The 24,228-nt window shown below is 48.3% G+C and overlaps 1 protein-coding gene across 5 annotated transcripts in view; it reads right to left on the bottom strand.

The window, feature by feature from the left end:
- The window catches only part of LOC309383793 (major histocompatibility complex class I-related gene protein-like), a 47,750-nt gene extending 31,758 nt beyond the window's left edge, over positions 1–15,992 (bottom strand). For 3 of the 5 annotated variants that reach the window (XM_081936695.1, XM_081936693.1, XM_081936692.1), the window contains exons 1-7: positions 15,843–15,992; positions 10,460–10,738; positions 7,358–7,633; positions 5,943–6,224; positions 3,741–3,839; positions 3,182–3,214; positions 1,356–1,388 (exon numbers count right to left, since the gene is read on the bottom strand). In XM_081936695.1, the coding sequence (XP_081792821.1) occupies positions 1,356–1,388; positions 3,182–3,214; positions 3,741–3,839; positions 5,943–6,224; positions 7,358–7,633; positions 10,460–10,738; positions 15,843–15,912 (1,072 nt within the window). In that variant the 5' untranslated portion in view covers positions 15,913–15,992. Of the gene's footprint in view, positions 1–168; positions 204–1,355; positions 1,389–3,170; positions 3,215–3,740; positions 3,840–5,942; positions 6,225–7,357; positions 7,634–10,459; positions 10,739–15,842 lie in introns of all 5 variants that reach the window. The other 2 variants (XM_081936694.1, XM_081936697.1) reach the window with 2 other exon arrangements.
- Between the last annotated feature and the right edge of the window lie 8,236 nt (positions 15,993–24,228).

Genomic DNA, 24,228 nt, shown 5'->3' with positions numbered 1-24,228 from the left:
GAAGACCCCTCCCCCAAGCCCTCTCCCCTAAATTCCTTACCTTCCAGTGTCTGAGGTGAATGGGAGAGAGAAGAGGGATTCCCAAAGCATCTTCACCCTCACTTGGTCCTTGGACCCCAAAGCCCCCCCTCCCTCTCACCCCACACGGCCCCCACCGAGACCCCTCACCTGCAAGGGGGCTGCTAAAGCAGTCTGGTTGCTCTCTGGATTGGAGAGAAAGAGACAGAATGAATCAATGTCTGGATCCTCTGAGGAGGAGAAATCTCTCTCTTCACCATTCAACCTCTTCAGCTTCCCAAACTTCTCAGAGGACGTAAAGCTTTTCATTGATTTATTAATTAAACTTCCATCTCCACCTACCTCATTAAGGTGACTGTAGGCAGCTCACAGTGAAATTCAATAAAATGCCATGTAGAATATTTAAAACACTAAATGAAAACCAAACTCCCCCATCAGATCCTGTTGCCTTTGGTCTGACAAGAAGATCGTGTCCAGTGTGTGACCGCTGTCTCCAGTCGGACCCCGGATGGCAGCCATGAACTCCTGGGCTGCTTTGGAGGCCAAACCCAGGGATGGCAGATTGAGGTCTCCCAGGACCATAATCCTGGGCAACCCCATGCCAACCCTGGGATGCCCCCAGCAGCTGAGGCCGGGAGCTGGCCATGCATCAGGGAGGCTGGTACAGTAGCAACAATCCCAACTGGTGAGCCCAGAGTCAGAAACAGGAAATCACAACCAGAATTGAAGGGTTGGGAGCCTCCTGAGTGCCAGAAGAGATTCTCAGATGACGCACTGTAACCCCACCAATCCTGCCTGGGGTCTCAGTTGGGGCCAAATCCTAAACCTGGATGGGCAAATCTCTGAGAATGGAACAACCCCCCATCCAGAGTCAGCCAGGTCTCAGCTATGCCACCAGAGGAGTCTCTAACCACTGGGGATCATGGCCTCACTGGTGGTTTCCCTATTTCCCCTCTGTGAATTGAGGCCCTTTTCCTCCAAAGGGGGCCAAGGCTCCACCATGCAGACTCTGGGCTGCCTCCCCTGCCTGAATCCAACAGGGAGAGTTTCTTCTTCTCCTCTGCAGAATCAACCAGTGCAAGGAAAGTGGATTTTGTGACACCCAGACGGCTTTCATGCCTAAGTAGAGCTCAGAGTCTCGCCTGGTGCCCTCACCACTAAGCCAAAGTGGGTACAGTTATTCTTATTATTCCACTAGAACCGGACTCAGAGGGAACCCAGGGAGGATGAATTGGGGGGGGGTTTAAAGTGGGGGCTTTTCCCTCTTTTCATCCCCTCATCCCCCAAAGTCTTGCAAGGGGTCAGAATGGCTCATGCAGCAGCTGCTCTGGACTTACCCTGGTCTGAACTGCTGGATCCTTTGTCACTTGCTGGAAAAGAACGGAAAAGGGGATGAGGGAGGAAGTCTGTCTGTCTGTCTGTCTGTCTCTCTCCCTCCTTATAGGAAGCTCAGCTCTTTCTGACTCCAGCTGCCTCCCTCCCTTTCTCTCTCCCACACAATAACAAATGCACAAATAACAGGGAGAGAGTTTGGATCAAACTGCTTTGGTTAAAAGGCATTGGAAAGAATTATTAAAATTTATTATTTATATCATACAAAGCCAGAAGGCAGAGCTGGCCTAAAAAGATACAGATGGATTCAAAGTTTATTTTTGTAACCAGTTGTGAGCCTTTGGGACGGGAGACCAAGAGGAGATCCAGCTGGCATCCCCCAAAGCTCCTTTTCCCTCAAAATTCCCCCTTTTCATCCCTAATTGCAGGGGTGGCGAACAAGTTCGACAAAAAGAGCCAAAATTTTAAACTGTGAGAGTCAGAGAGCCACACCACGCAGTGACCTGCCAAAACAGACCCGGAAGCAATGTTCCCTCTAATTTTTTTTCGATGTGAGCAGAAAAGTATAGTGTTTGAGCGGCACATTTTCATGCCTGAGCACCCGAATTTTTTTCACAGATGTCACCTAAGACAACAACGAAATCAGTATTATTTGAAACTCAAAGTTATGTTTCTTCAGGGTACACGCTTAATTCAAAGTGTTATATAATATCAGTATCACTTAACAACGCTCCTGCTTAGCAACCAAAATGTTGGCTCAGAAACTCTGGCATTTGAAGCACGCAACTCTTAAAGCTGTCAAGTTACAAGACCCTTGCACCCCTAACCCTTTAGGGAAAAAAACCCCCAGGGGTCTTCAAACCTGACAGCTTTAACACTTGTGGACTTCAACTCCCAGAATTCCTCCTCCAGTCATGTTGCAGCGACGTCATCTGTGTGGTTCTGCTCCATCTTTGCTTTCTTCATTGTGGGCAGGGCTTCTGCTGAAGATGCCGACGAGTACGAGTTGCCACCAGAATAACTGCTGCTACCTCCTCCTCCTCCTCCTCCAACAGAATCACCAGATTTGCTCCTGAGCTCAGCGCTGGGTTACCTCTGCCCCCTCCCCCTCCTCCGTGCTTTTGAGGAGCCATGAGGCTTTTTTTCCCCTGCTCCCCCCCCCGCCTTCCTACTGGCTCCTGCAGCCTCATGGCTCCTCAAAAGCACGGCGGAGGAGGAGGAGGGGGCAGGGGTAACCCAGCGCTGACTGAGCTCAGCTGCTCCGAGCGGAGGGGAGGCGCCGCTGCCACGCGCGGAGATGCCGGCTGGAGCTTTGGCGGCTTCATCTCAGCCGCAGTGCCGGGCGGCAAATCCGGCAGTGCTGCCTGTTAGAGGAGGATGAGGAGGAGGTGGCAGCAGTTCTTCCAGTGGCGGTGGGGGCTTTGGGGCTTCACAACTAGCCTCAGTCGCCCCGTGCTCCTCAAAGCAAGTCTGGGGAAGTCCTTTGCAGGCGGCCCGTTCTAGCTGCCTGCAAAGGACCTCCCCAGCTTCCGAAAGGGAGCGCGCGATCCGAGTCACAGTATACTAAATAATGATAAGAGGCAAAGAGCCTCATTTATTTTGGCCGGGAGCCGCATGCGGCTCGCGAGCCGTGTGTTCGCCACCCCTGTCCTAGAGGTTTCTCCCACTTCTACTAATAGCCTGGCTGTAATGAAAAGGGGGCCCAACTTCCTCAGCCTGGTTCTTAGCATGAAGAGGAAGACACAAACATACACACATCCCTCTCAAATAACGGTGCCTCTGGTCCATGCTCTAAGTTGGAGATTACATGGAAAGAAGACAAATCACTCACTTGGGGCTTTTTTGTAGTCATCTTGACGTCTCTCTGCAAGAATAAAAATCAGTGAAAGCTCAAAAAAAAACCACCAGAGATCATCCAAACTCTCCCTCTGTAGGAGCAAGAACTCCAGATGCTTCACTGTCACTTAGTCCCATCAACCAAGACAGAAAGATCTTCAAAATATAAATGCATCTCCTGATTTGCCCCAAGAGAGACCTGCTGCTTCTGAGATGGATGGGGGGGAATTGGGGGAAGCAGAAGGAGCAGCTGGGAGGGGAGGGAGGTTTCCATGGAAATCCTTCTCTGCTGCTCTTTGACCAAAGCCTTTGAAAGGGACAAAGGAACTGGGATGCCTCTTCCCAACTCAGAAGGAGACAGGACTGCCCGAATCTCAGACTCAGCTGAATTGAGACTGGAGTCCCAGCGAGAGGCTGAGATCTCAGATCCTCCCCAAGAGGGCTGGGAAAAGAGGACAGAAGGAAGCCCAGAAGAAGCTCCCCAAAGGGAGAGACTTGGGGGGAATCTCCTCATCTTCCTTCCATCACCCCCCCTCCCCAAAAGAGATACTTACTGAAGAATACCACAATTCCAGCAATCACACACGCCAGGACAAGGGCAGCCACAACGCAGCCGATGATGAGCCCCAGGTTGGATTTTGAATTGGATGGTTCTGAATTGGGGGAGAGAACAGATCATTGAAGGAGAACCTCAAACAATCTTCCCAATCATGGAAGAGACCTAAAGAAGTGAAAGCTGAAAATACCCCAAATTAAAAACTCCATGGGCTCATTTTTGAGGTTCTCAAGGTAACATGAAGAGGCCTTGATAACCGTTGTTAGAGGACGTTTCCTCATGACGCTGCCTTCTTCTCACACCAGCCCAGCATGAAGGCAACTGGATTCATCTTTGGCTTTTCCACTCAAAAACAGCCCTTTGCCACCTTGTGACTCTCAACAGCTTCCAAAACAAAAACTTCACCAACACAATAATGTAAACAAAATTGTTAAACAAAAACATGGTTGTTCCTTTTATAGGTTGCTCCAATAAGTCACGACTCTGAGTGGAAATGACCAGCTCTGAAGATTATCTTTTTTCTTCAGTTTAAGTGTTTGCATTTCATTATGTGAAATAAAATAGTTCATACCACCTAGCCTTTTTTAAAGTACACAGTTTCATTTCTTTCTTTTTTTCACCAAATCCCTCTGCATTATTATTTATTTAGGTATTTTGTTCAGGTCTTGTTTTTCCCCAGATGCTGTCTGGGAGTTTCTCACAATATCTCTTTAAGTACAGTTTCATTTCTTGGGCCAGTTCAAAAATAGCATAAAAACGGCAGAATAACAGAGTTGGAAGGGATCTTGGAGGTCTTCCAGTCCAACCCTCTGCTCAAGCAGGAGACCTTCTACCATTCCAGACAAATGGCTCTCCAGCCTCTTCTTAAATGCTTCCTGTGATGGAGAAGCCATAACTTCTGAAGGGAAGCCATTCCACTGATTAATTCTTCTCCCTGTCAGGAAATTTCTCCTCAGTTCTAGGTTGCTTCTCTCCTTGTTTAGTTTCCACCCATTGCTTCTTCTCCTGCCCTCAGGTGCTTTGGAGAATAGCTTGACTCCCTCTTCTTTGTGGCAGCCCCTGAGATACTGGAACGTATCATGTCACCTCCAGTCCTTCTTTTCCTTAGAAATGCCCAATTCCTGCAACTGCTCTTCATATGTTTTAGCCTCCAGGCTCCTAATCCTCTTTGTTGCTCTTCTCTGCACTCTTTCCAGAGCCTCAACACCTTTTGGCAACCAAAACTGGATGAAGAATTCCAAGTAAGGTCTTACCAAGGCATTATAAAGTGGTATTGCTTGGGGGGGAGGGGAGATGTTTGAGGAGGGAACTTTAAATTTAAATTTCTCTTCCACAAAACTCAGTTCCCATTGAATAGCAACCTTGCCACTTTTGAATGGATGCCTGCTATAAATAACAACAAAATTTAAAGGAATATTTTATTTTGCCTGGGATATCAGCATAACAATTATATTTGAATATTTCTTGTATTCTGGTGACAATCAGCAATAAAAAAATTTAATTTGAAGTTTGCAACTTTGGAAGTCCAGTATCCGTCAAAGACACTTCTGAGCATATGCAGAGTTCTTTGAGAAAAGGCTTTTTCCCTTGGGTTTTATGCTGAGCCTCAGGAATTCATATATCATAAAATAATGTGCAGTTTCTTTCTTAGAGGAGCTACACAGAGAGACCTTTTGAGCTTCAAAGCAGGAAAACAAAGTGAGTCTCTGATGGGGAAAAAGCTCAGACTTGGGAGCCTCTTTTCTGACTCCGGATGCCTCAGTCCAGCCTCTCTCGGCCTTTCCTGAAGGCAGCTGCCCTTCATCCCTTTTAGCCAACATCTCCCTTCAGAAAAGGGGCTCCCAGACTCCTCCTGATTCTGGTCCTTTAGAGGGATTGGAAACAAGAAGAGATCTGTTTCTGGGGCTCAGGGTCATTTCTGCTCTTCTGCTGGAGAAAAGAAGCAGGGAAGGCCTGAGAGAGGATCGGAGGGGATTTCATCAGGATCGGCCAAGTATTGGGATGGGATTCTGTCCTTTCCATCACCCGAAGTCACTTCTACGGTCTGGTCCCTGCAGCTTCACCTGCCTCAAACACTGGAAGGACCAAAGGATGAAAGCTCAGCTATGCTCACATCTGGACACATCTGGGGTCAGATTTCTCTCCCACCACCCTCCAGCCTGCCAGAGAGCCCAGCCTTCCCCTCCCTGCAGCCTCTCACCCTTCAGCTCCAAGTCCAGAGGCTCCTGCAGGCCGTCGTGCTCCACGTGGCACCGATAACGGCTCCTCTCTTTGGGGTCGATCCGGATGCTGATCCAGTAGTGGTAGGTCCCATCCGCGTTGGGGGCCACAGACCCACGGAAGGTCTCTTCCAGCCATACCTCCCCATCCCTCCTCCAGGAGGCATCGATCTCCCTGGGGTAGAAGCCATCCACGCGGCAGACGTGCGTCTCCATCCCATCCTCCACCTCCGTCCGGCTGCTCACCGTCACCTTTGGGGTCTCTGCAGAAACGGCACCCCCAGAATTAACCCTGAGCCCCTCCAGAGCCTGGAAGTTGGATGGGAAACTTGGAGGGGCAGGAAAATCTCCCACCACTTAGTTTTAACTCAAAAGATTCACATCCCACACTTGCAGCCTCTCCAAGAGTTTTAGGAAATTATCCAGATCTGGAAAAGGCTCAACCAGAAGAACTCCTGATTTTGAGTCCTTCCCAGGGACTCAGCCTGAAAAACCTCCGGAAGCAAATGGAGGCTCCAAGGAAATTCCTCTCTGGCTGCTTTGAACTCTGAGTGATCTTGGGCTGCTCCCTTCAGGGGAGGGAAAGTGGAGATAGTCTTTTAAGGTCCCTTTCAAGACAACAACACAGAAGATTCTCCCTACTTTTTGCCTCCTCTTCTGCTCCACTGAATCTGAGGCTGCTCCAGGCCTCTCTCCAAGGGACACAACCCCAATTTTAAGAGGAAGAGAGATCAAAGGGAATCTCACAGGGATCAACTGGGAAAAGAGATTCTGTCTCTGAAAAGGGGGGGGCAGAGAGAAACTGATGCCAATGGAAGAGAGAGAGGGTCCTCCCCAGGCAGGGAGGGGCTGTGGGCAATCATCAATGGGGGTTCCTGCCCTGAAAAGAAAAGGACCCCTCATCCACGCCCTTCTTTGCCCAAATGGGGGCACTGATAATGTCTTATTAGTCGTAGAAGTGGAGCCCTCTAGTGGTGGGGTGGGAGGTGCACCATCATGTTCAAGACAGGGAGGGAGCCCCTATGGGATGTGGGGGGGGGGGAATTAAGGGTGCCCACCACTCTCGACTACAGTTTAGCTAATGGGGTTCTCACTGAATAGCCCCAAATGGTTCCCTCATTGTGTGCAGTGAACAGGACACCCCCAAGTGATTTCCCTGCCTGATTTACATAGAGACCTGCCAGGCAGAGGCTGCATTTCCTGCTCCATTGAATGGCTGCCTGGCAGTAAGAACCAAACAGGGCCTCCCTTGTCTTGGAGAGGGGCTGAAAGGGGATGGGGGGTGGGGATTCCCACCAGGGCAAAAAGGCTAAAGACCAGGGACCCAAAGGGGCTGAATGTCTACAGGAGATCAAGCCATAAAGGAGGAAAGTCCAGCCTGGATCCAGATGCTCACCTGTCCTCAGCAGAGTCTCCTTCCCATAGGACAGGTGCAGCTGCAGCCACTCAATGCAGATTTCCTCCAGGTAGGCTTTCCTTCCCTCATTATGTCCTGGAAGAGTGTCCCATTTCCTCTGGGTGATCTGGGCCTGGGGATCAGGAGCCACCCAGGTGAGGGTCTCCTTGTCGAAGGTGATGAAGGTCCTCCCTTCGTAGCCAAACTGATAAAACCCTCCTTTACTCCCATCTCTCTGGAGCTCACAGCCATACATCTGCTGCCATGTGTGAAGGCCTAAAAGACAGACAGGAGGATGGTTTGGGGAGTCTTGAAGATAGGCAGAGACCCTCTCCCTGCAGGGACTTTGACACAGGCACCGACACCCCCATTTCCTCCCAAGCATTCAAGGGGAAAAAGCTCCCATCTCTCACTCCCCTTCTCCCCTTTCTCAACCTGGCTCCCTGCATTCCCACCACCACCACCACGATGGACCCCTGAACCTTCCAATGGAAAAGGGAATCTGGAAAAGCCAGCAGAGGATCCCAAGGGAGACCAAGAAAAGAAAAGAGTCACAGAAGAAATGGAAGGACGTAGACCCTTCCATCTTTCCTTCTGCCATTCCTCCACAGGGGAGACTCTTGGGGGAGGGGGGAAGGAAGGGATCCCAGAGAGGGAACAGTTGCCTGAACCTGCAGCTGCAAAGAGGGAATGAGAATCTTGTGGCCTCAAAGAGGATCTGGTCAATCTGGAAAAAGCTTGCAGGGATCCCTGTGACCATAAATCATGCTCTGTGTTCACAAATAGCACCAAGTCACAAGGGATGGTTCCCACTTTGGGCTAACCAGAAGCAAACCATGGTTTAGTGCAATGTGGGAATGAAGCCTCAAAGGGCCCCAAAGGACTATTTTCCCCAGCAACAGAAGCAAGTGGCCCAGTCTGACCTGGAGACCCAAAGGGTTATTGACCTTTGAAATGAAGTTTGAAGCTTACAGGCTCTGGAAGGCCCTGGAGAAGATATTTCAACTTCAAGTGAACAGATTCTTGGATTTAAAAGAAAACCGAATGTTTGAAAAAACCAAAAGGAAATCCTGAATTGTTTCTTCTACTGTTTCGGCTTGAGAGGGAGGAAGGACGCCAGGAACCCTCGAATCTAAGGGAAAACCACCTGGAAGTAGAGTTGAACTAAACTGACCAGTCATTTCCCTCCCTCTCCACACCCATGAATGACAGGTGAGAGGATCCTTTCTCTGCATCTTCTGCTCAGCCAGAGAATTTCCCTTTGGAGGAAGAGGAAGATCCTTGGGAGATCCAGTCTGATCCTTCCCTCGAGAGGAGATTCCCTGATCTCCCCATGGAAAAAATAGTCCTGGATTTCTGTCCAAGAAGACTCTCCTGTCATTCACAGGAAAGCAGTAAATATTTGGCTGCAGTTTTCAACTTCTGAGAACAAATTCTGTCATTTCAGAAGCATCAAAAGCTAAGACAGAAATTGTCTTCTTTCCCTTGAAGATGAAATGTGTTCTTATCTCAGGTTTGGCACATAATTGAATGTTTGTGCAGCAAAAAGAAAGCACAGGGATCACATTGAAAAGGCCAGTTTCGTTTTTGATGTTCAGTGTAAGAACGCTATTAATGCATCTCTACAGGTCTACGCATGAAACAATTCTGGCCCATCTATGAGCCTGAATGTTCAGGGGTTTCCTGACATCTGAAAAATAGTTGAAGGGTTCCTGCAGGTTCAAAAGGTTCAGAAAGGCTGCTTTGGAGAGGCTAAATATGTATTTATGTTTATAACTGCTGAGAAGAATATCAGAAATCACTTTTTCTTCATGTCTTTTTTCTTCCACTGGTTTTATTTTCTTGTACTTTTTTATTTTTCTTTGATTGATTCCCTTTCTATCTTTTATTTTGTGTTACTTTCTATTCATTTTTATCTTTAAAAAAAAACTTTTACTAAAAATCAGATAATTTTTTTAAAAGGCTGACAGGACGTCAGGGATCATTAAAATGGTATTGAAAACACAAGAGAGGGAAATGTCACACAAATCCTTTACATGAATCCAGGCAGAGCAAACACATCTGGAGTATCTGGTGCAGTTGTGGTCCAAAGGCCTCATAAAAGGAGAGGAGGGAGCCGGGGAAGGTCCAGAGGAGGCGACCCAGGCGATGGGAGGGGGGAAGCAGCCTCCCTTGGGGGGAAGGTTGGGACCTTGGGGGCTCTTTAGCCTGGAAAGGAGGCTCCCCTCCACTCTGGCCGCTCTCCTTCCTCCTCCCTCCACCAGGGGGAGCCTCTGGGTCCAGCTCTGATCCCCTGGGAGGCCAGTAGGGGGCCTGGAGGGATCTGGGGGGATCCTGGGGGATCAGGGGCAGGACTGGCAGAGCTCTGGGGTCTCCCTGGAGGGGGGAGGGGGAGAGGAGAGGGGGGAAGAATTGGGGGGGGGGCTGCACCTCCGTGGGACGAAAGGAGGGGAAACGGCTGATGTTTGTGGAGAAGGTTTTACTCAGCCAAATGGAGCCTTGAGCTACACACACATTTCCTTCCATCCCATTTCCTCAATGAGGATCCTTGGAGGTGAATCTTCTCCCCCCAAAGGTGGCAGAAGAAGGGAAGGGAGGATGAAGAAAGAGCCTCCCCCCAAATCCAGGGCAGCCCCTCCAAGAGGGCAGGGCAGGAGTTCAGCCTGAGGGACCAAGGAGGGGAAGCCATGAAGGGCCCCAAATGGAGGTTTCTTCCTAACCTGTCTTTCCCCCTCAAGCCCATTGGGAGGATCCTGGACCTCTGACCCCCCCTCCCCACAAGAGCCCCCCACCCCATTTGGGCCTCCTGGCCTCTCCTTCCAACTGGAGGATGAGGAGGAGCTCCTGGCATTTGCCACCCCCCCTCATTGCCCCCAAAAAGGGGGTGAAGGAAAGGGATCTAGTCTCCCCAGGTGGATCTGCGCTTGATCCCCCATTTCTCTCTTATGTTGATTTTTTAAAAAGAATAAACATATATTAAAAAGACTTTTTAAAAGGTGTGGAAGGAGCCTTTCCCTTTGAAGGGACCCCCCCTTTCTCCCCCCCTCTGGTTCCTGGGGAGGGGATTATGGGGCCGGAGGAGCCACCCGACCCATCATTCACCTTCGCTCTGATTGTAGCGACTCCTCAGAGTCTCCAGGTTTTCTCTGAACGACTCCTCACGGACACGTTCTCTCTGGGTGCTTTTGTCCCAGTACTGGGGGTCGTCCTTCCCCACCTTCTCCATCCAGGAGGCTCGAGGCTGCTTCCTCCGGCTGTTACTGTCGTAGTGAACAAAGACCTGATCGTCCACGTACCCCAGAATGACATACTGGGGCTGCTGCCCCTGACTGGGGTCCGAGATGGAGGTGTAGAAATACTTCATGGAGTGGGAGGAGGCGCCTGGAAGGGAGACAGAAGAGAAGAGTTAGGGGGCTTCAGTCAAGGACCCGGATCCCATGGAGGCTCCCATCTGAGACTCTGGGGAGGAAGAAAGAGGAGGAAGAGGAAGAGGGCTGGGAGGGGGAGGAGGAGGAAGGAAGGAAAGGAAGGGGAGAGGAGGAAGGAAGGAAAGGGGAGAGGAGGTAGGAAAGAAAGGAAGGGGAGAGGAGGAAGGAGGTGGAATGAGGGAGTGACTGAGAGGGAAAGAAGAAGCTCCTGGAGGGCCTGAAGGGTTGGAGGGCAGGGAAAGTGTGGGGTGAGAGTGGAGGGGAAGGTCGGGTCCCCCAAACTTCACCTGCCCCAATTGTGCCCTCCCCCCTTCCAGCAAGGCCTCCCTCAAACCCCCTTCTGGATTGCTCAGTCTCTGCCCCAAGGAGGCTGCAGTGGCCCCACAGGTAAAAGGGGGGATTCCACCCTCCCAGAAGCTCAAAAGCAGAAGGAAACCCCACCTGGTCACCCCAACTTTCCATTCACAGAGAAAAAAAATCACATCACTGGGGACCAAAATGGCTGGTTAATAGCTGCAGATTTTATAAAACAGGAGAGGGGAAGAGGAAGGGGGAATCCGGGTGAGACCAGAGGCCCTTTTGACCCATGGAGGAAACCTAAATATGGGGAGGCAAAGGGGGGGAGGGGAAGGGAGGGGCAATGAAGCCACGTAGCCTCCCAAATCTTCCTCCTGTCCCTCTCCCCCCCCCAGCTGGAAAATCCCCCTCCCCTCCCAGAGTTCGGCCATCTGAGCAGGAATCGGCCTTGAACCCAGGACTCCGAGGGGCTCCCCCTCCTTCCACAGGGAATCTCACTGGGATGATCCCCAGATTCCTTCATCTCAGCAACCCAGTTAGGACCCCGAAACCATCATTCACGGAGGCTTTTCCTCTGAATCTCCCCCTTCGCTTTCCCCAGAAGCTGCTCTGACCCTTGTCCTCCTCTGGGGCTCATCCTGCCCTTTGTCACCCCAAAGAAAGGCAGAAATGCCCCTCAGCCTCCTCGGGAGGGGATTGGGATCCTGGCTCTCCATCCCTTCACAGGATCAGAGACTCTCAATGTAAAGGCCTAAATCAGAGTTTCCCAGACTCAGCCATTTGGACTTCAAGTCCCAGAATTCCCCTCATCTGCAGAAAACCTTTGGCCTCTCCACCCTGGAGCCCCCCGCCCCCACTGAGGCTGTTTGAGTTCCTGTAAAGATCACCTATGTTTTTGGGGGGGACTCAGCTGGGGTCTTCTCCCCAAACTCATCCTCTGTGTCTGTGGGGAGGGTCCTGTCATCTTTAAAGCCCCTCTGGTGAACCAAAGATTAAACATAGAAAATTATTTCAGTTTCCATCATGCAAAGTCCTGACTGAGGAACATTAAAGTTTTTCCAGGCCTTCCTTGGAGGACAGGCTCCCTTCACAAGACATAAAACTTTACTAACAATGAGGGGAAAAATCACATTAAGTCACCGTTTAGTTTTCATTGTCAAAATACAAACACGGAAGAGACTCTAAGGCTGCCCAATGAACAGAAAAACAACCCCTTCTAAGGAGGTTAAAAGAATCAAAAGAAAAGAAAATGAATAAAATGCTGCTGGGAAATCCATGAAGCTGCAAGATCTCCAATGCCCCTTTTTGGTCTCCATTCTGAAATCTCTTCAGATCAGAAATTCTTCCAGGGCCCCAAAGATTTTAAAGGTCATTTTCAGGATCCTTCATGGGACTTATTTGAACAGAACCGGGGTCTGCATGGAAAAGGACCTCCAAATAAATACGGGTAGTCCTCGACCTATGTCCATAACTGAATCCACATTTTTTGTTGCTAAGTGAGACATTTGTTAAATGAGTTTTGCTCCATTTTGCAAATTTTCTTGCCACAGTTGTTAAATGAATCCTTGCCATTGTTAAATGAATAACCTGGTTGTTAAGTGAATCGGGCTTCTCCATTGACTTTGCTTGTCAAAAAGTTGCAAAAAGGGATCACGTGATACACGGATGCTGCAACCGTCATAAATATGAATCAGCTGCCAAGCATCTGAATCTCGGTCATGTGACGATGAGGACGCTAAAATGGTCATAAGTCTGAAAAATTGTCAGACTGTCACTATTTTCAATGACTTTGAAACGTTGAACGGTCACTAAATGAACTGTTTTAAATAGAGGACTACATGTAGTCCCACTGCCCATTCCCTCCAGTATGGCCTCCCAGTCCTTCCCAGTCCAAGTCAAAGGCCTGAGCCTCCCCCTTCCTGCTCCTCCCCACAATCCCAGGCAGCTTCTCAGAGCTTTGGGGGAGAGGGAGCCCCAGATCCACTTCCTGCTCTGGGGAGATTCCAGGATCCAAAGGGATCGGAGCTTTTCTCCAACAGAAGGAGGGAGGATCGGACTCTCCGTGATCCAGAACCCTTGTTCCTTTCCCTTGTGGGGCTGAGCAATGAGGAAGCCTGAAATCTGCCTGAGAGGAGAAACGTCTGAAAGGAACACGGGTTGGACGTCCTCACAGTCACCAATCCTCTTCATGTCAGTTTGGGCCTGTCTGTCTCCAAGCAAGCCGTTCATTTCATGCTCCCCATCCAGAGCTGCTTCTCTTCTTCTGCCTCCAACCAGCCTCTTTAATCCTTCAGATCCTGACAGATTTTCTTTCTCTCTTTTCAAAAGCTGCTCCATTCATAGGGGAGTTTCTCAGAGCAAAGAGCCAGGAACCCCCCAAGGCCCCTTCCTGATTCCTAAGGAATCATAAGTACATTTTCAATATTTTGGATCCTGCAAACTGACCCATGCTGAGATCTCCCGAAATGGAAGGAGGAGGATTTTGGGTGGGAAAATCCCTGCCTGTCCTAGAGAAAAGCTCTGGGGATTTGGGGGTTTAGGACGGAGGAGGAAGTGAACATAATAAAGGCCGATCTTTAGAAACCTTATTCAAAGGAGCCTTTCTCTCTCTTCTCCTGCTGCATCCACAGGGCAGCCTTATCTGGAAGGTTCAGTGTCGGTGTTGGCCAAAACACCGAACCGATTCCAGAAACAAGCCGGGTCCCCCCAGCACCAGAAGCTGCCAAGAGCCACCAAGACCCCCCCCTCAAAAGCCTGGAAGACGAAGGGGGAGCGAAGGGAGCAGCAATGATGCCATGTAGTCCCCCTGGATCTTCCTCCTGCCCCCCTCCCCCGCTGGGAAATCCCCCCTCCCGTCCCAGAGCTCAGTCATCCGAAGAGGAATTGGCTTTGAACCCAGGGCTCAGTGGGGCTCCCCCTCATACCTTGAGCCAAGGTGGCCCAGTGGTTGGAATGCAGCATTGCAGGCTGATTCCGCCCACAGAGTTCGATCCTGACTGGCTCAAAATCGATTCAGGCTTCCGTCCTTCCGAGGTCAGTAAAATGAGGACCCAGATTGTTGGGGACAAGATGCTGACTCTGTAAACCGCTTAGCGAGGACTGTAAAAGCAGTGTGAAGCGGTATACAGGCAGTCCTCTTTTTACAACAGTTCATTTAGTGACCATTTGAAGTTACAAGGGCACTGGAGAAAGTAATTTATGACCATTTTTCACACTTACAACCATTGTAGCATTCCCCCATTGTCACATGATCAAAATTCAGACACTTGACAAATGGTTCATATTTATGACGGTTGCAGTCATGTGTGGTCATCTTTTGCAACCTCCTGGTGAGGAAAGACAATGGGGAAGCCAGATTCACTTACAAAACTTGTTAATAATTTAACGACTGCAGTGATTCACTGTGGCAAGAATGGTCATAAAATGGGTCAAAATTCACGTAATAAATGTCTCACTTAGCAACATAAATTCTGGGTCAATTGTGACTTCAACTCCCAGAATTCCCCTCATCCCAGAAGCCCCTGGGGCCTCCCCCTTCCTGGCCCCACCCCCTGCCCCCCCTGAGGCTTCTTGGGGGTTCCTGCTGAGACCAATCATGTTGGGGGGGGGGGCTCAGCTGGGATCCTCTCCCTGAATTCTGTCTCTGTGGGGAGGGTCCTGTCCCCTTCAAAGCCCCTCTGGGGAATCCAAGAGAAACAGACAAAAGGATTTCAGTTTCTGTCACTCAAAGTCCTGATCGAGGAACATCAAAGTCTTTTTAGCGGGGAAAAAAAGTGAAGGAGGAATCTTTAGGGACATTATTGAAGAAGCGCTTCTCTCCAGACTCTCATCCTGCTGCATTCACAGTATTATGGAATATAGGAACTGACACAGAATTCCGGGATCAAACAGAAAAGTTTTATTGCGCAGGTTCAGTTCGCAACACAAAAAGCAAAGACTGAACAACGTTTAATTTGTTTTCCAAACTATTATAGATCTTACAGCCCCCCCCCCATACTCCCCACACCCCCTCCCTTTTCCGTCTCTCAACGCTAAAATGAAATGTGGTTTTTCTGATAAGTCTTCAAAATTGCGGTTAGGCTAGGTGTGATTTAAGCTTCCTCTTGCAAACTAAACTTCCTGTTGCAAATTCTTAATCTTCAAACTAAAGCTTTCCTATTACAGAACTCTTAACATGCTCCATTATAAAGACAGTTACATATATTTAAGATTCCTATTATCCCATATTATATTATCCCATATTAACAGGACAATCTGAGCCCGGATCGCTCCACTGCAGCAGCCTCTGCCAAGACACGGAACCGATGCCAGAAACAAGCCGGGTCCTCCCAGCACCAGAAGCCCCAAAGAGCCACGAATCCCAGCTCAAGGCAGGGAAGGGGACCCAGGCGGAGGGGTTGGGCGAAGGCAGCCAGGAAGTTTGTGAACTGACCTGATCTCCTGCAAACGCCGCTTTCCCACAATCTCCGCTTTGGGGGAGGGAAAGAACTGCGCTTGGGGGCGCCCAGATAGACTTGACTGAGGTCTGGAGGGGCCACCCTCGTCCTGCTCCCAGAGGGGCTCTCCTGGGGAAGTGGGGGGGGGAGGCAGCAGAGTCCCATCCAGGCTTTGGGACCTAATCTCAAAAGGGCCAAAGTGGGGAGGGGGAGCGGACTAGAAAGAGGACCGAAGCAGGATTCTATTTCTGGGAATAAAGGAGAGAGAAAGAGTCCCTGGAAGAAAAAGAGGCCGGAACCCCCGAAGGCCCCAAAGGGACTCACCAACGCAGCCCTCGTGGAGGGAGACCCCGAGAAGCACCAGGAGCCACAGGGGCGCAGAGCTCACGGCCATCTTAGCCGCGATCCTCAACCAGCGCCGCCCTCTCTCGAAGCAAATGAAGACTCACCCCGGCCAATCAACAACACAACAATCCAGAGGAAGCTGGCGATTGGCCAAGCTCAACCAATTGAAAAAACAGTATCCGCATGTCGTCATTGTTGCTAGGCAGACGTCCAGGCACAACAGGTGAGCGAGGAGGGAAAGGAAAAGTGAAAGTTCCATCAGGAAATCCCCTTCCAGGCATTCCGCCTTTTGGGGGGAGGGGCGGAACTGGGGGGCCTGGGAAAAGCGGGAGCCTTTTCTGGGCCTGGGGGGAGGGGGAGACCCCGCACAGCCCCTCCCAGTGGGAGATCAGGTGGAGACGCCAAAAAAGACAGCGAAGTCTTGGGCTGCGTCAGCAGAGGGAGAACATCCAGAGAAGCCGAGAAACGATCATTCCGGTTTATCCTGCAGACGTGAGGGTGCCTTGGAGTGTCGGCTCCACTTCTGGTCTCCATGATTCAAAACAGATGCTGAGACCCTGGAAAGAGAGCAGAGAGGAGCAACAAAGACGCTAAAGGAAGGTTGAATGGTATGGAGAACCATTGAGAGAACTAGGTATGCCAGGCCTATGGAATAGAAGAATTAAGGGGGGGGGGTTGTATGTGTCAGGATAACTGACTTCCAGCACTTGAGGGTCTGTCCCAGAGAAGAAGGGATTGAGCTCTTCTTCAAAGCCCCAGGCAGCAGGACATGAAGCGAGAGAGAGATCCAACCTAGAAGTAAGGAGAAATTCTCTAACCCTGAGAACAATTAATCAGCAGAATAACTTTCATCCTGGAATTGTGAGTTCTCCACCACTAGAAGTTTCCAAAAACAGACTGGAGAACTGTCGGAGTGGGATGGTGTTAGGTCTCCTGCCTGGATCTGAGGGGTGGACTAGGAGACCTCTGAGGTCCTTTCCAGTCCTATGATTCTGTGTTTTACCTCAGACAAACCCAAATGATCTTCTCTCTGGATAAAAATGCTCAAAGGCTTTTTTGTGGCATCTTCAAGGTGAAGATATTTCTTTCTAGGAGAAAATGCCAGAGGTATCAAATATAATATATGAATTCCCTACTTCCTTTTCTTCTCTGGGGAAGCGATGAATCTTTAGGAAGCTCCAAACTCTTCTCTTTTCCCACATTAAATGAAGATGGTTGCTCTCTCCTTTGGCGGCTCTTCTGGAGGCTCCTTATAATAATAAATCCCTCTTCCGATTACAGTTATTATGATTCCCAAATTCAGTAGATTTTGCATTTCCTATCATGAACAAAGTATGAGAAACATCCAATGGTCTTCTCAGGGCTTGAATCATCTTTCTTCTGCAGTCACCTTTCCACTGAGCATGCACAGAGTGGAAATTAGGTCCTGTCTATGGGGAAGAGGAGGAGATAGCTTGATAGCTCAAAAATGTAAAATATAGAACATAAAAGAATATAAATCGTTGAAAAATCAATCAAACCAGGAGAAGCTCAGCAAGGCCAGCCCTAAGAATTTCCAGAAACACGAAAGAGCTGGAGATTGGCGCCCCCTGCTGGCCTTCAGCTTTGCTGTTTCTCCTCTCAATTAGCAAAGAGGGCGGGGGGGGGGGGGGAGAAAAAACCATCCCATCAGAAGAAAAGGTCTCAAATACTGTTTTAAGCACCAAGGCAGCCAGAAATTAATCAAATTACGTAGAAACAATCCAGCCAAAGATGGAACTGTTTAAATTAGCTGCTGGATTGTGTAACCTCCCTTTCTCTTTGCTGGCTTCTTTGTGAAACCGATAGACGTACAAACTACAGATCTGCGACAGGCGATTCCTGACAATGATAGGATAGGAAGGTTTCACTCTCTTAAGTACAACAAATGTAATTTTGTGCCCCAAAGGACAAATGCAATTGAGCAGATGTGAACACTAATCCTGTGAAGGAATTCACGTAGATTGCTTGTAAATCACAAACTTTCTGTGTAAACATGAGCCGTATTTTATGCAGCATGCTAGATTTGGACCTCTGTCCCAAAGGGGAGACTCTCTATTTCTGCAAAAATGAACAGCTGAAAGTTTCCTCCCTCGTTCCAGCCTGACTTCTTGGCCAGCCTTGCAGGGAAAACAGAACCCAACCGAGGCTCCGGCTGACCGAGGGACATTCGGCCTCCCTTTCACCCGTCTGTCTTTCTACCCCTGAAGAAGGCCGAGGCCATTAGGGGGACCTTCCGATTCCTGGTGAGTCCCTGGAAACTGGTCATCTGCAGGATGAGCCTCTCCTTCAGGTCCTCCCTTTTCTCTCTGGGTTCACAGCAGGCGTAACCTTCATCCATTTTAACTGGCTGGTCGGTTTATGGTGCAGCATCTCATGCAAATGGGATCCACAGACAATACACAGAAGCCCCTGAAGGGAAAATTCACCAAGGTCGCAGGTAACCCAATGTGAGAAGGTTATGGAAACGTATCTCTTAGGTCCATGACTGACTCAGTTACATCCACTGTGTGGATTTGGCCTTTGTGGGTCAGGAGAATCCCTGGCAAATGAGATTTGGGCTGCTTCCTGAGCCAGGATTTTGGAAAGGAGCCAAACAGGGGATAGGAGGAAGGAGAGGGAGCTGCCCTGTCCAACAGTGGTGGAATTCAAAATTTGTTTACTACCAGTTCTGTGGGCGTGGCTTGGTGGGTGTGGCTTGGAGGGAGTGTCGGGGGAAGGTTACTGCAAAATCCCCATTCCCTCCCGATCAGCTGGGACTCGGGAGGCAGAATAGATGGGGGAAGGGCCATTCAGAGGTGGCATTTCCCGGTTCTCCAAACTACTCAAAAGTTCTGCTACCGGTTCTCCAGAACTGGTCAGAACCAGCTGAATACAATCTCTGCTGCCCAAGCGTTATGGGGCCTCTTTCTCCAGCCCCCCCACCCAATGCCTCATCTTGGGAGGCCGTTGATCCATGCATACACTGCACCCTCTTGTCTCTCCAGACTCCTTCCTTAGGGATGCCCAGAGTTTATTGATATGTTAGTCAAAGGTACATAGCCATCCTGGCTGCGCTACTCTAATGCACTCTAGATGGGGCTTCCCTAGAAGAGCATCGGGAAGGTTTCAGCTAGTATAGAATGGGATGATGTGGGCAGTTACTATGCACCCCAAGAACAGCACACCTGACACCTCTGCTCCACAGGAGGCATTGATGGCCAGTTTGCTTGTGGGTCCAATTCAGGGTCCTGTTTTTGACCTTTGACGCCCTTCATGGAATGAGACCCCCCCTTCCAATCACATCTGTCCACCTCACCAGCTCTAGCAGAAGAGGCACGTTGTGGGTCTTGGCTGTTAAGGAGTCACAAGTAGTGGGATCCAGGAGACGGGCCTTTTCTGCTGTGATCATCAATCTTGATATCCTTCCAGAAGTCCTTCATTTTTTTATTTTATTTTTTCATTTTATTTAGTTTGTGGAACATGTACAAGATAACAGGTATAAGTATAAATATATATATAAGTATAAAATATAAAGAAAATAATGGTTGTGTGAATAGGCTTTGGGATCTCAAGGAACTGGGGAACTCGCAATGGGGCTGCATTGATGATCCCATCAAATCCTTCTCATCGATTAATAATAAAACAATTTGTTAAAAATTGCACATTTTAAATATTAAAATAAGATTCATATTTTAATACAAAAGAGTGCCAAAATGAATATGAAATTTAAATGAGAGACTTTTCTTTGTGGAAAAAAGGAACTTCAATATTATCCATGTTGGCAGCAGCAAAAATGGACAGATTAAATACTTCAAAGAAAAGAATACATCTAATTTTGTTTCTACTTGGAAATTGCTTTTGGATTCTGTGCTTGACACAGGGGAAAAAATGAAACTTTGACTTTAAGTTTTGTTGATTACACAAGTTTGTTGTCAAAGAAACTTAAATATACAAAATAAAAAGTTCACACTGTAATGTTATTTTTATTCAACTGTATCGAAGAGAAGACATATTATTATACGCCGCCCCGAGTCCCTTGGTGGAGAGGGTGCGGCATATAAATTGGATTAATAAATAAATAAATAAATATTATTATCATTATCATTATTATACGATTGTATCACAGCGGCCAGTTGTTTCACCGGATTTGGCATTTATTATTATTATTATTATTATTATTATTATTATTATTATTATTATTATTATACGATTGTATCACAGCGGCCAGTTGATTCGCCGGATTTGGCATTGATTACTAGTCGGGCCCCACCCAGGGGCCTAGGACGTTATTATTATTATTATTATTATTATTATTATTATTATTATTATTATTATTATTATTATTATTATTATTATTATTATTATTATTATGGAGGCTTTGCTTTCATACCCAAGAGAAAATTATTTCCCACCCATTATTTATTTTTTCAGCAAAGAAGGCACCAAGTGCTGCCACCTTCCTTCCACCTTCCAAAGACCCCCACTAGTTGGTTTTAAGATGACAATTTTCCTTTGTCTGAGTTTTCACTTGGGAGGCAACACAAAAAGAGAACAATGGGAACAAGACAGGACTCAACATGCTGAATGGTTTTCTCCTTCCTTGAGCTGAAGAGCTGCTGAAGTTGCACAAAGCTTTCACAAACTGCTGAAAACAGGCTGCAAATGCATGCACAATTTTGTGACACTCCTGGAGGCATTGAGGGACTGGCGCTTTCTCAACTTCAAGTGGGGTGAGGGGGGAGAACTATCTGCCAGGTTGAGTCAGATTCCATTGGCAGTCAGCCACCTGCCATTTTAGATCGGCTGCAGGGAGCCTTCCTCCATTTTAGGGACTGCAGGCAGCCCATCTGTAACTCTGCATCCTCCATTCAAGAGAGATTCTTCAGGCAGTCACTGCTCTGGCCTCCAAACTCAGGCACCCCGACTTTGGCCTGGAAAGGATAAGAACTTGGGCCCTGAATTTGAGAGAGACGCTTTTCCCTTTGCAAAGGGGCTTCTTTGCCCACCTGAAAATAGGAAACACCAAGAAATTCAGGCAAAGCAAAAAACCTCCATTATGGGATCTGTGAGAGAGACAGAAGTCTGCCCAGAAAGTTGCTATCAGCTGTGTTGTTTTGGTCCTGTCCCTTCAAGGCTTCTCCCCGGGGACAGCACAGCAAAATTGCCAGTAAAAGTTGTGCTGTGGAGCAACTGAGGGTGTGGGGAAAGGAGGTGTGTATTTTTGTGTGGAAGTAAAGCAGCTAGAAAGGGACGTTTTTCTTCAACTATACTCACAAGGAGGAATGCAGGTGGGAGTAGCTGTGGAAAAGCGTGAGGAGTGTGTTTGTGTGTTTTGTCTAGGGACCTGTGTTTTCGCTCTTACAGAATAACTGAGTTGAAAGGGACCTTGGAGGTCTTCTAGTCCAACCCCCTGCTCAGGCAGGAAACCCTACACCCTTTCTTATGTGTCTCCACTCCACCAAACTGGGTATATAGTTAAAAGAACCTGTGAGAGGGGCCCAATCTTTTTATCAGTTAAAGAAACCGTTCATATTTTTGGTATATGTGATATGTCAGAAAGCAAGAGATGAAACAATAAAAGAGAGATTAAATGTGAAGCTGGAATAATAGAAAACGATGATTCTAGATGGCATTCCACAAGTGGCAAAACTTATAGTCTATATATTCCCTTTTCCAGATAGATTCCTATCTCCCTTCATACTTGCAGGTGTATCCAAGGTCTTCCTGAAGACACTTTCTGTTGCGTAGTTGCTGAGAAAGGAAGTTCTCACATACCAAAAGAAACGGCCTTGGCTAAGGACAGAAAAAACTCGCTTCCTTAAAGTTAAAAGAGAGAGAGAGAGAGATGCTGCCTGCCATGTCAAAAGCGCAACTATCCCCTTTCAAAGTGCTAATAGTGAGGCCTAAAATCCCAGGGAGCCCCGGCTGCACTTGGAGTCCTATAACCTCCGTTTTATTTCCCAGTCACTGAGTTAGCAATGTCCCCAGGAACGTCAGCCAAAAGAAAGCCTTGCCTGATTCAGAGTGTGTGTGTGTGTGTGTTTTAAAAGAAGAGCCTAGGAAAGAGTTGCTCAGTTGGTCCAAGGTCCAGCTCAAGGTCCTCAGCAGCTCCAAAGGTCTCAGGTTCAAGAGTGAAATTCAGACCCACCTGAGCTAAACTCTGTTGCCAGCAGAGAGAAGGAAGCCAGGCCAACCTCTTCTATAGGCTGCGGCCAACTGTCACTCATGGGAATATTTACTCTGTTGCTAGGCAATGACCAATAGGACCTCTGTTCCGCTCTCCCTTTGACTGGTAACTTTATAGTTTCCCTTGAGACCCGGCTGCCTGGGGGGCATCTGCCATTAGACTGGAAAGGGGGACCCCCCCTCCCCTCCTTCAAATAAGGCCCTCTTCTCCGGCCTCTGAATTGCCCCTCCAGCAGATCCCCCTCCTCTCAGCCGTCCCGGAAGGCCAGCAAAACTGGGCTCTGTGCCAGGCATTGAGTTCCATGTCAGCTGAACTTCTGGCTGTCTCATTTATCCTTGGTGCTCATTTGTCTTTTGTGGGTTGTATTTATGGTCTCCTGTCCTTCTCCTGATATTTTTATTCTGTTGGCCCAGAGCTGGAAAGTCATAATTGAAACACATTTCTGAAACTTTTGAATCAGTAGAAGAAGCTCATTTTGAAGTCTCACAAGATGCTTTAGAGCAGCCGTGTCCAGCCACGTTGGCTTCCCTGGGCAGCATTGAATGGAAAGGAATTGTCTTGGGCCACGTATAAAATATATAACATAGTCAACATATATCAAGAACAAACTTCCTTTTTATATATTTATTACGGTATCAAAAGTTTTGCGGAGTCACATTACTAGCTGTCCAGGGCTGAATGTGGTCTATGAGCCCTCGGTTGGGCACATCTGAAGTCCACTTTCTAGGCTCTCAAAGATGGCCACCTCTTGAAGGCATCTGGGAAACCCAAAAGGAATTGGGGGGGAAAGTCTCAACGCTTTTCACTCGCCCAGAAAGAACCGCTTTAACACGGGGACTTCTTTCCCATCCATCAAGGGTCTCCCCACTCTTGAGCCATATTGGGCAGCTGAAGAGCCCAGAGAGGATCTTTCAGAAGCAGGAGAAGCTGCACTTCTCCAAGGGGGCCAGGATGTCACTGAATTCCTGTCTCCCAACATGCCACTGGGTGAGGCTCAGCCACTGGGCCAACACTCGGCCAACAGCCGGAGGCACCTGTGGATTTGAAGGAAAGCAGCCTCTGTTTCTGCCCCCACCAAGCCAAGACCAAATGGCCATTTTACAGAAGATCAGCTGGTGATGCTGGAGAAACATCTGGACACAGGAACAAAATGGCTGCCTCCTCCCCAAAGGAGCACACAGGAGCTGCTCCATTTCTTGCTCCTTCCAGGTTTTGCCTTGGTCCCTCCTCTTCTTGCCCCACAAAGTGACACTGGGGTCTCTGATCAACCAGGAGGGTAAAATCCCTCCTTTCTTCGACCTCCCAAAACAGGCAGCAACTCAAGTGGGAAGAAAACAAAAACATTTATTTTATTTTAGGCAAACTTACAATATATGTACAATGGTTAAGGAGGTAGCAGCCTGGCTGTGCAATCGATCTTGTTTTCCCTTTTTCTATAGCATGAAAATCCATAAATGACCATCTGGAAAAATGTAATGTTTGAAAGCTACACTTGGTATATTATTTGTCAAACTTTGGTGGATCAAATATATGGTCAAATTTAATTTAAAAAAAACCTGAAATATATAAACTACTTTAATGGCATAAATCTCAGAACGCACATTTCTTTTTGAAAAGAAATATTTTTCCCAAGATTCTATTATACATTATACCAGGGGGGGGGGGTCAAACTCCATCGAATTGAGGGCCGAATCGTGGCGTATCAGGACTTTTTTGCCTTTGGGGAGCCGAGGTGGGCGTGGCCTGTGCGTGACATACCTGGCCTCTGGGCCTCCCGTTTGACAGGCCTGCATTATCCATACTATCTATTATACAACCAATAGAAAAAAATAAAGGGATGGGGAAAAAACCTCCCCTTTCAATCCAAGCAAGTATAATGAAGGTTAATAACTTAACCCTTCAAATAAGAGCAGCAACTTTTCATCCTCTATTCTCCAGGAACCCTTCTCTGTCCATCAGCAGGAGCCCATTAAAGGTCATCAGAAATAACAACTTGGTTGCTACAAGCTATGTTATAGAGCTATTACAAGCTGTACAAGGCAGTTTGGTCCAGTGGTGAAGGCACCAAGCTAGAAAGCGACTGTGAGTTCAAGTCCTGCGTCAGCCATGAAAGCCAGCTGGGTGACCTTGGGCCAGTCACTCCCTCTCAGCCCAGATCACCTCACAGGGTTGTTGTCG

Source organism: Natrix helvetica (assembly GCF_964273705.1).
Source record: "Natrix helvetica genome assembly, chromosome: 1".
Taxonomy (NCBI): domain Eukaryota; kingdom Metazoa; phylum Chordata; class Lepidosauria; order Squamata; family Natricidae; genus Natrix; species Natrix helvetica.
This window is presented reverse-complemented; position numbering and strand designations above follow the sequence as displayed.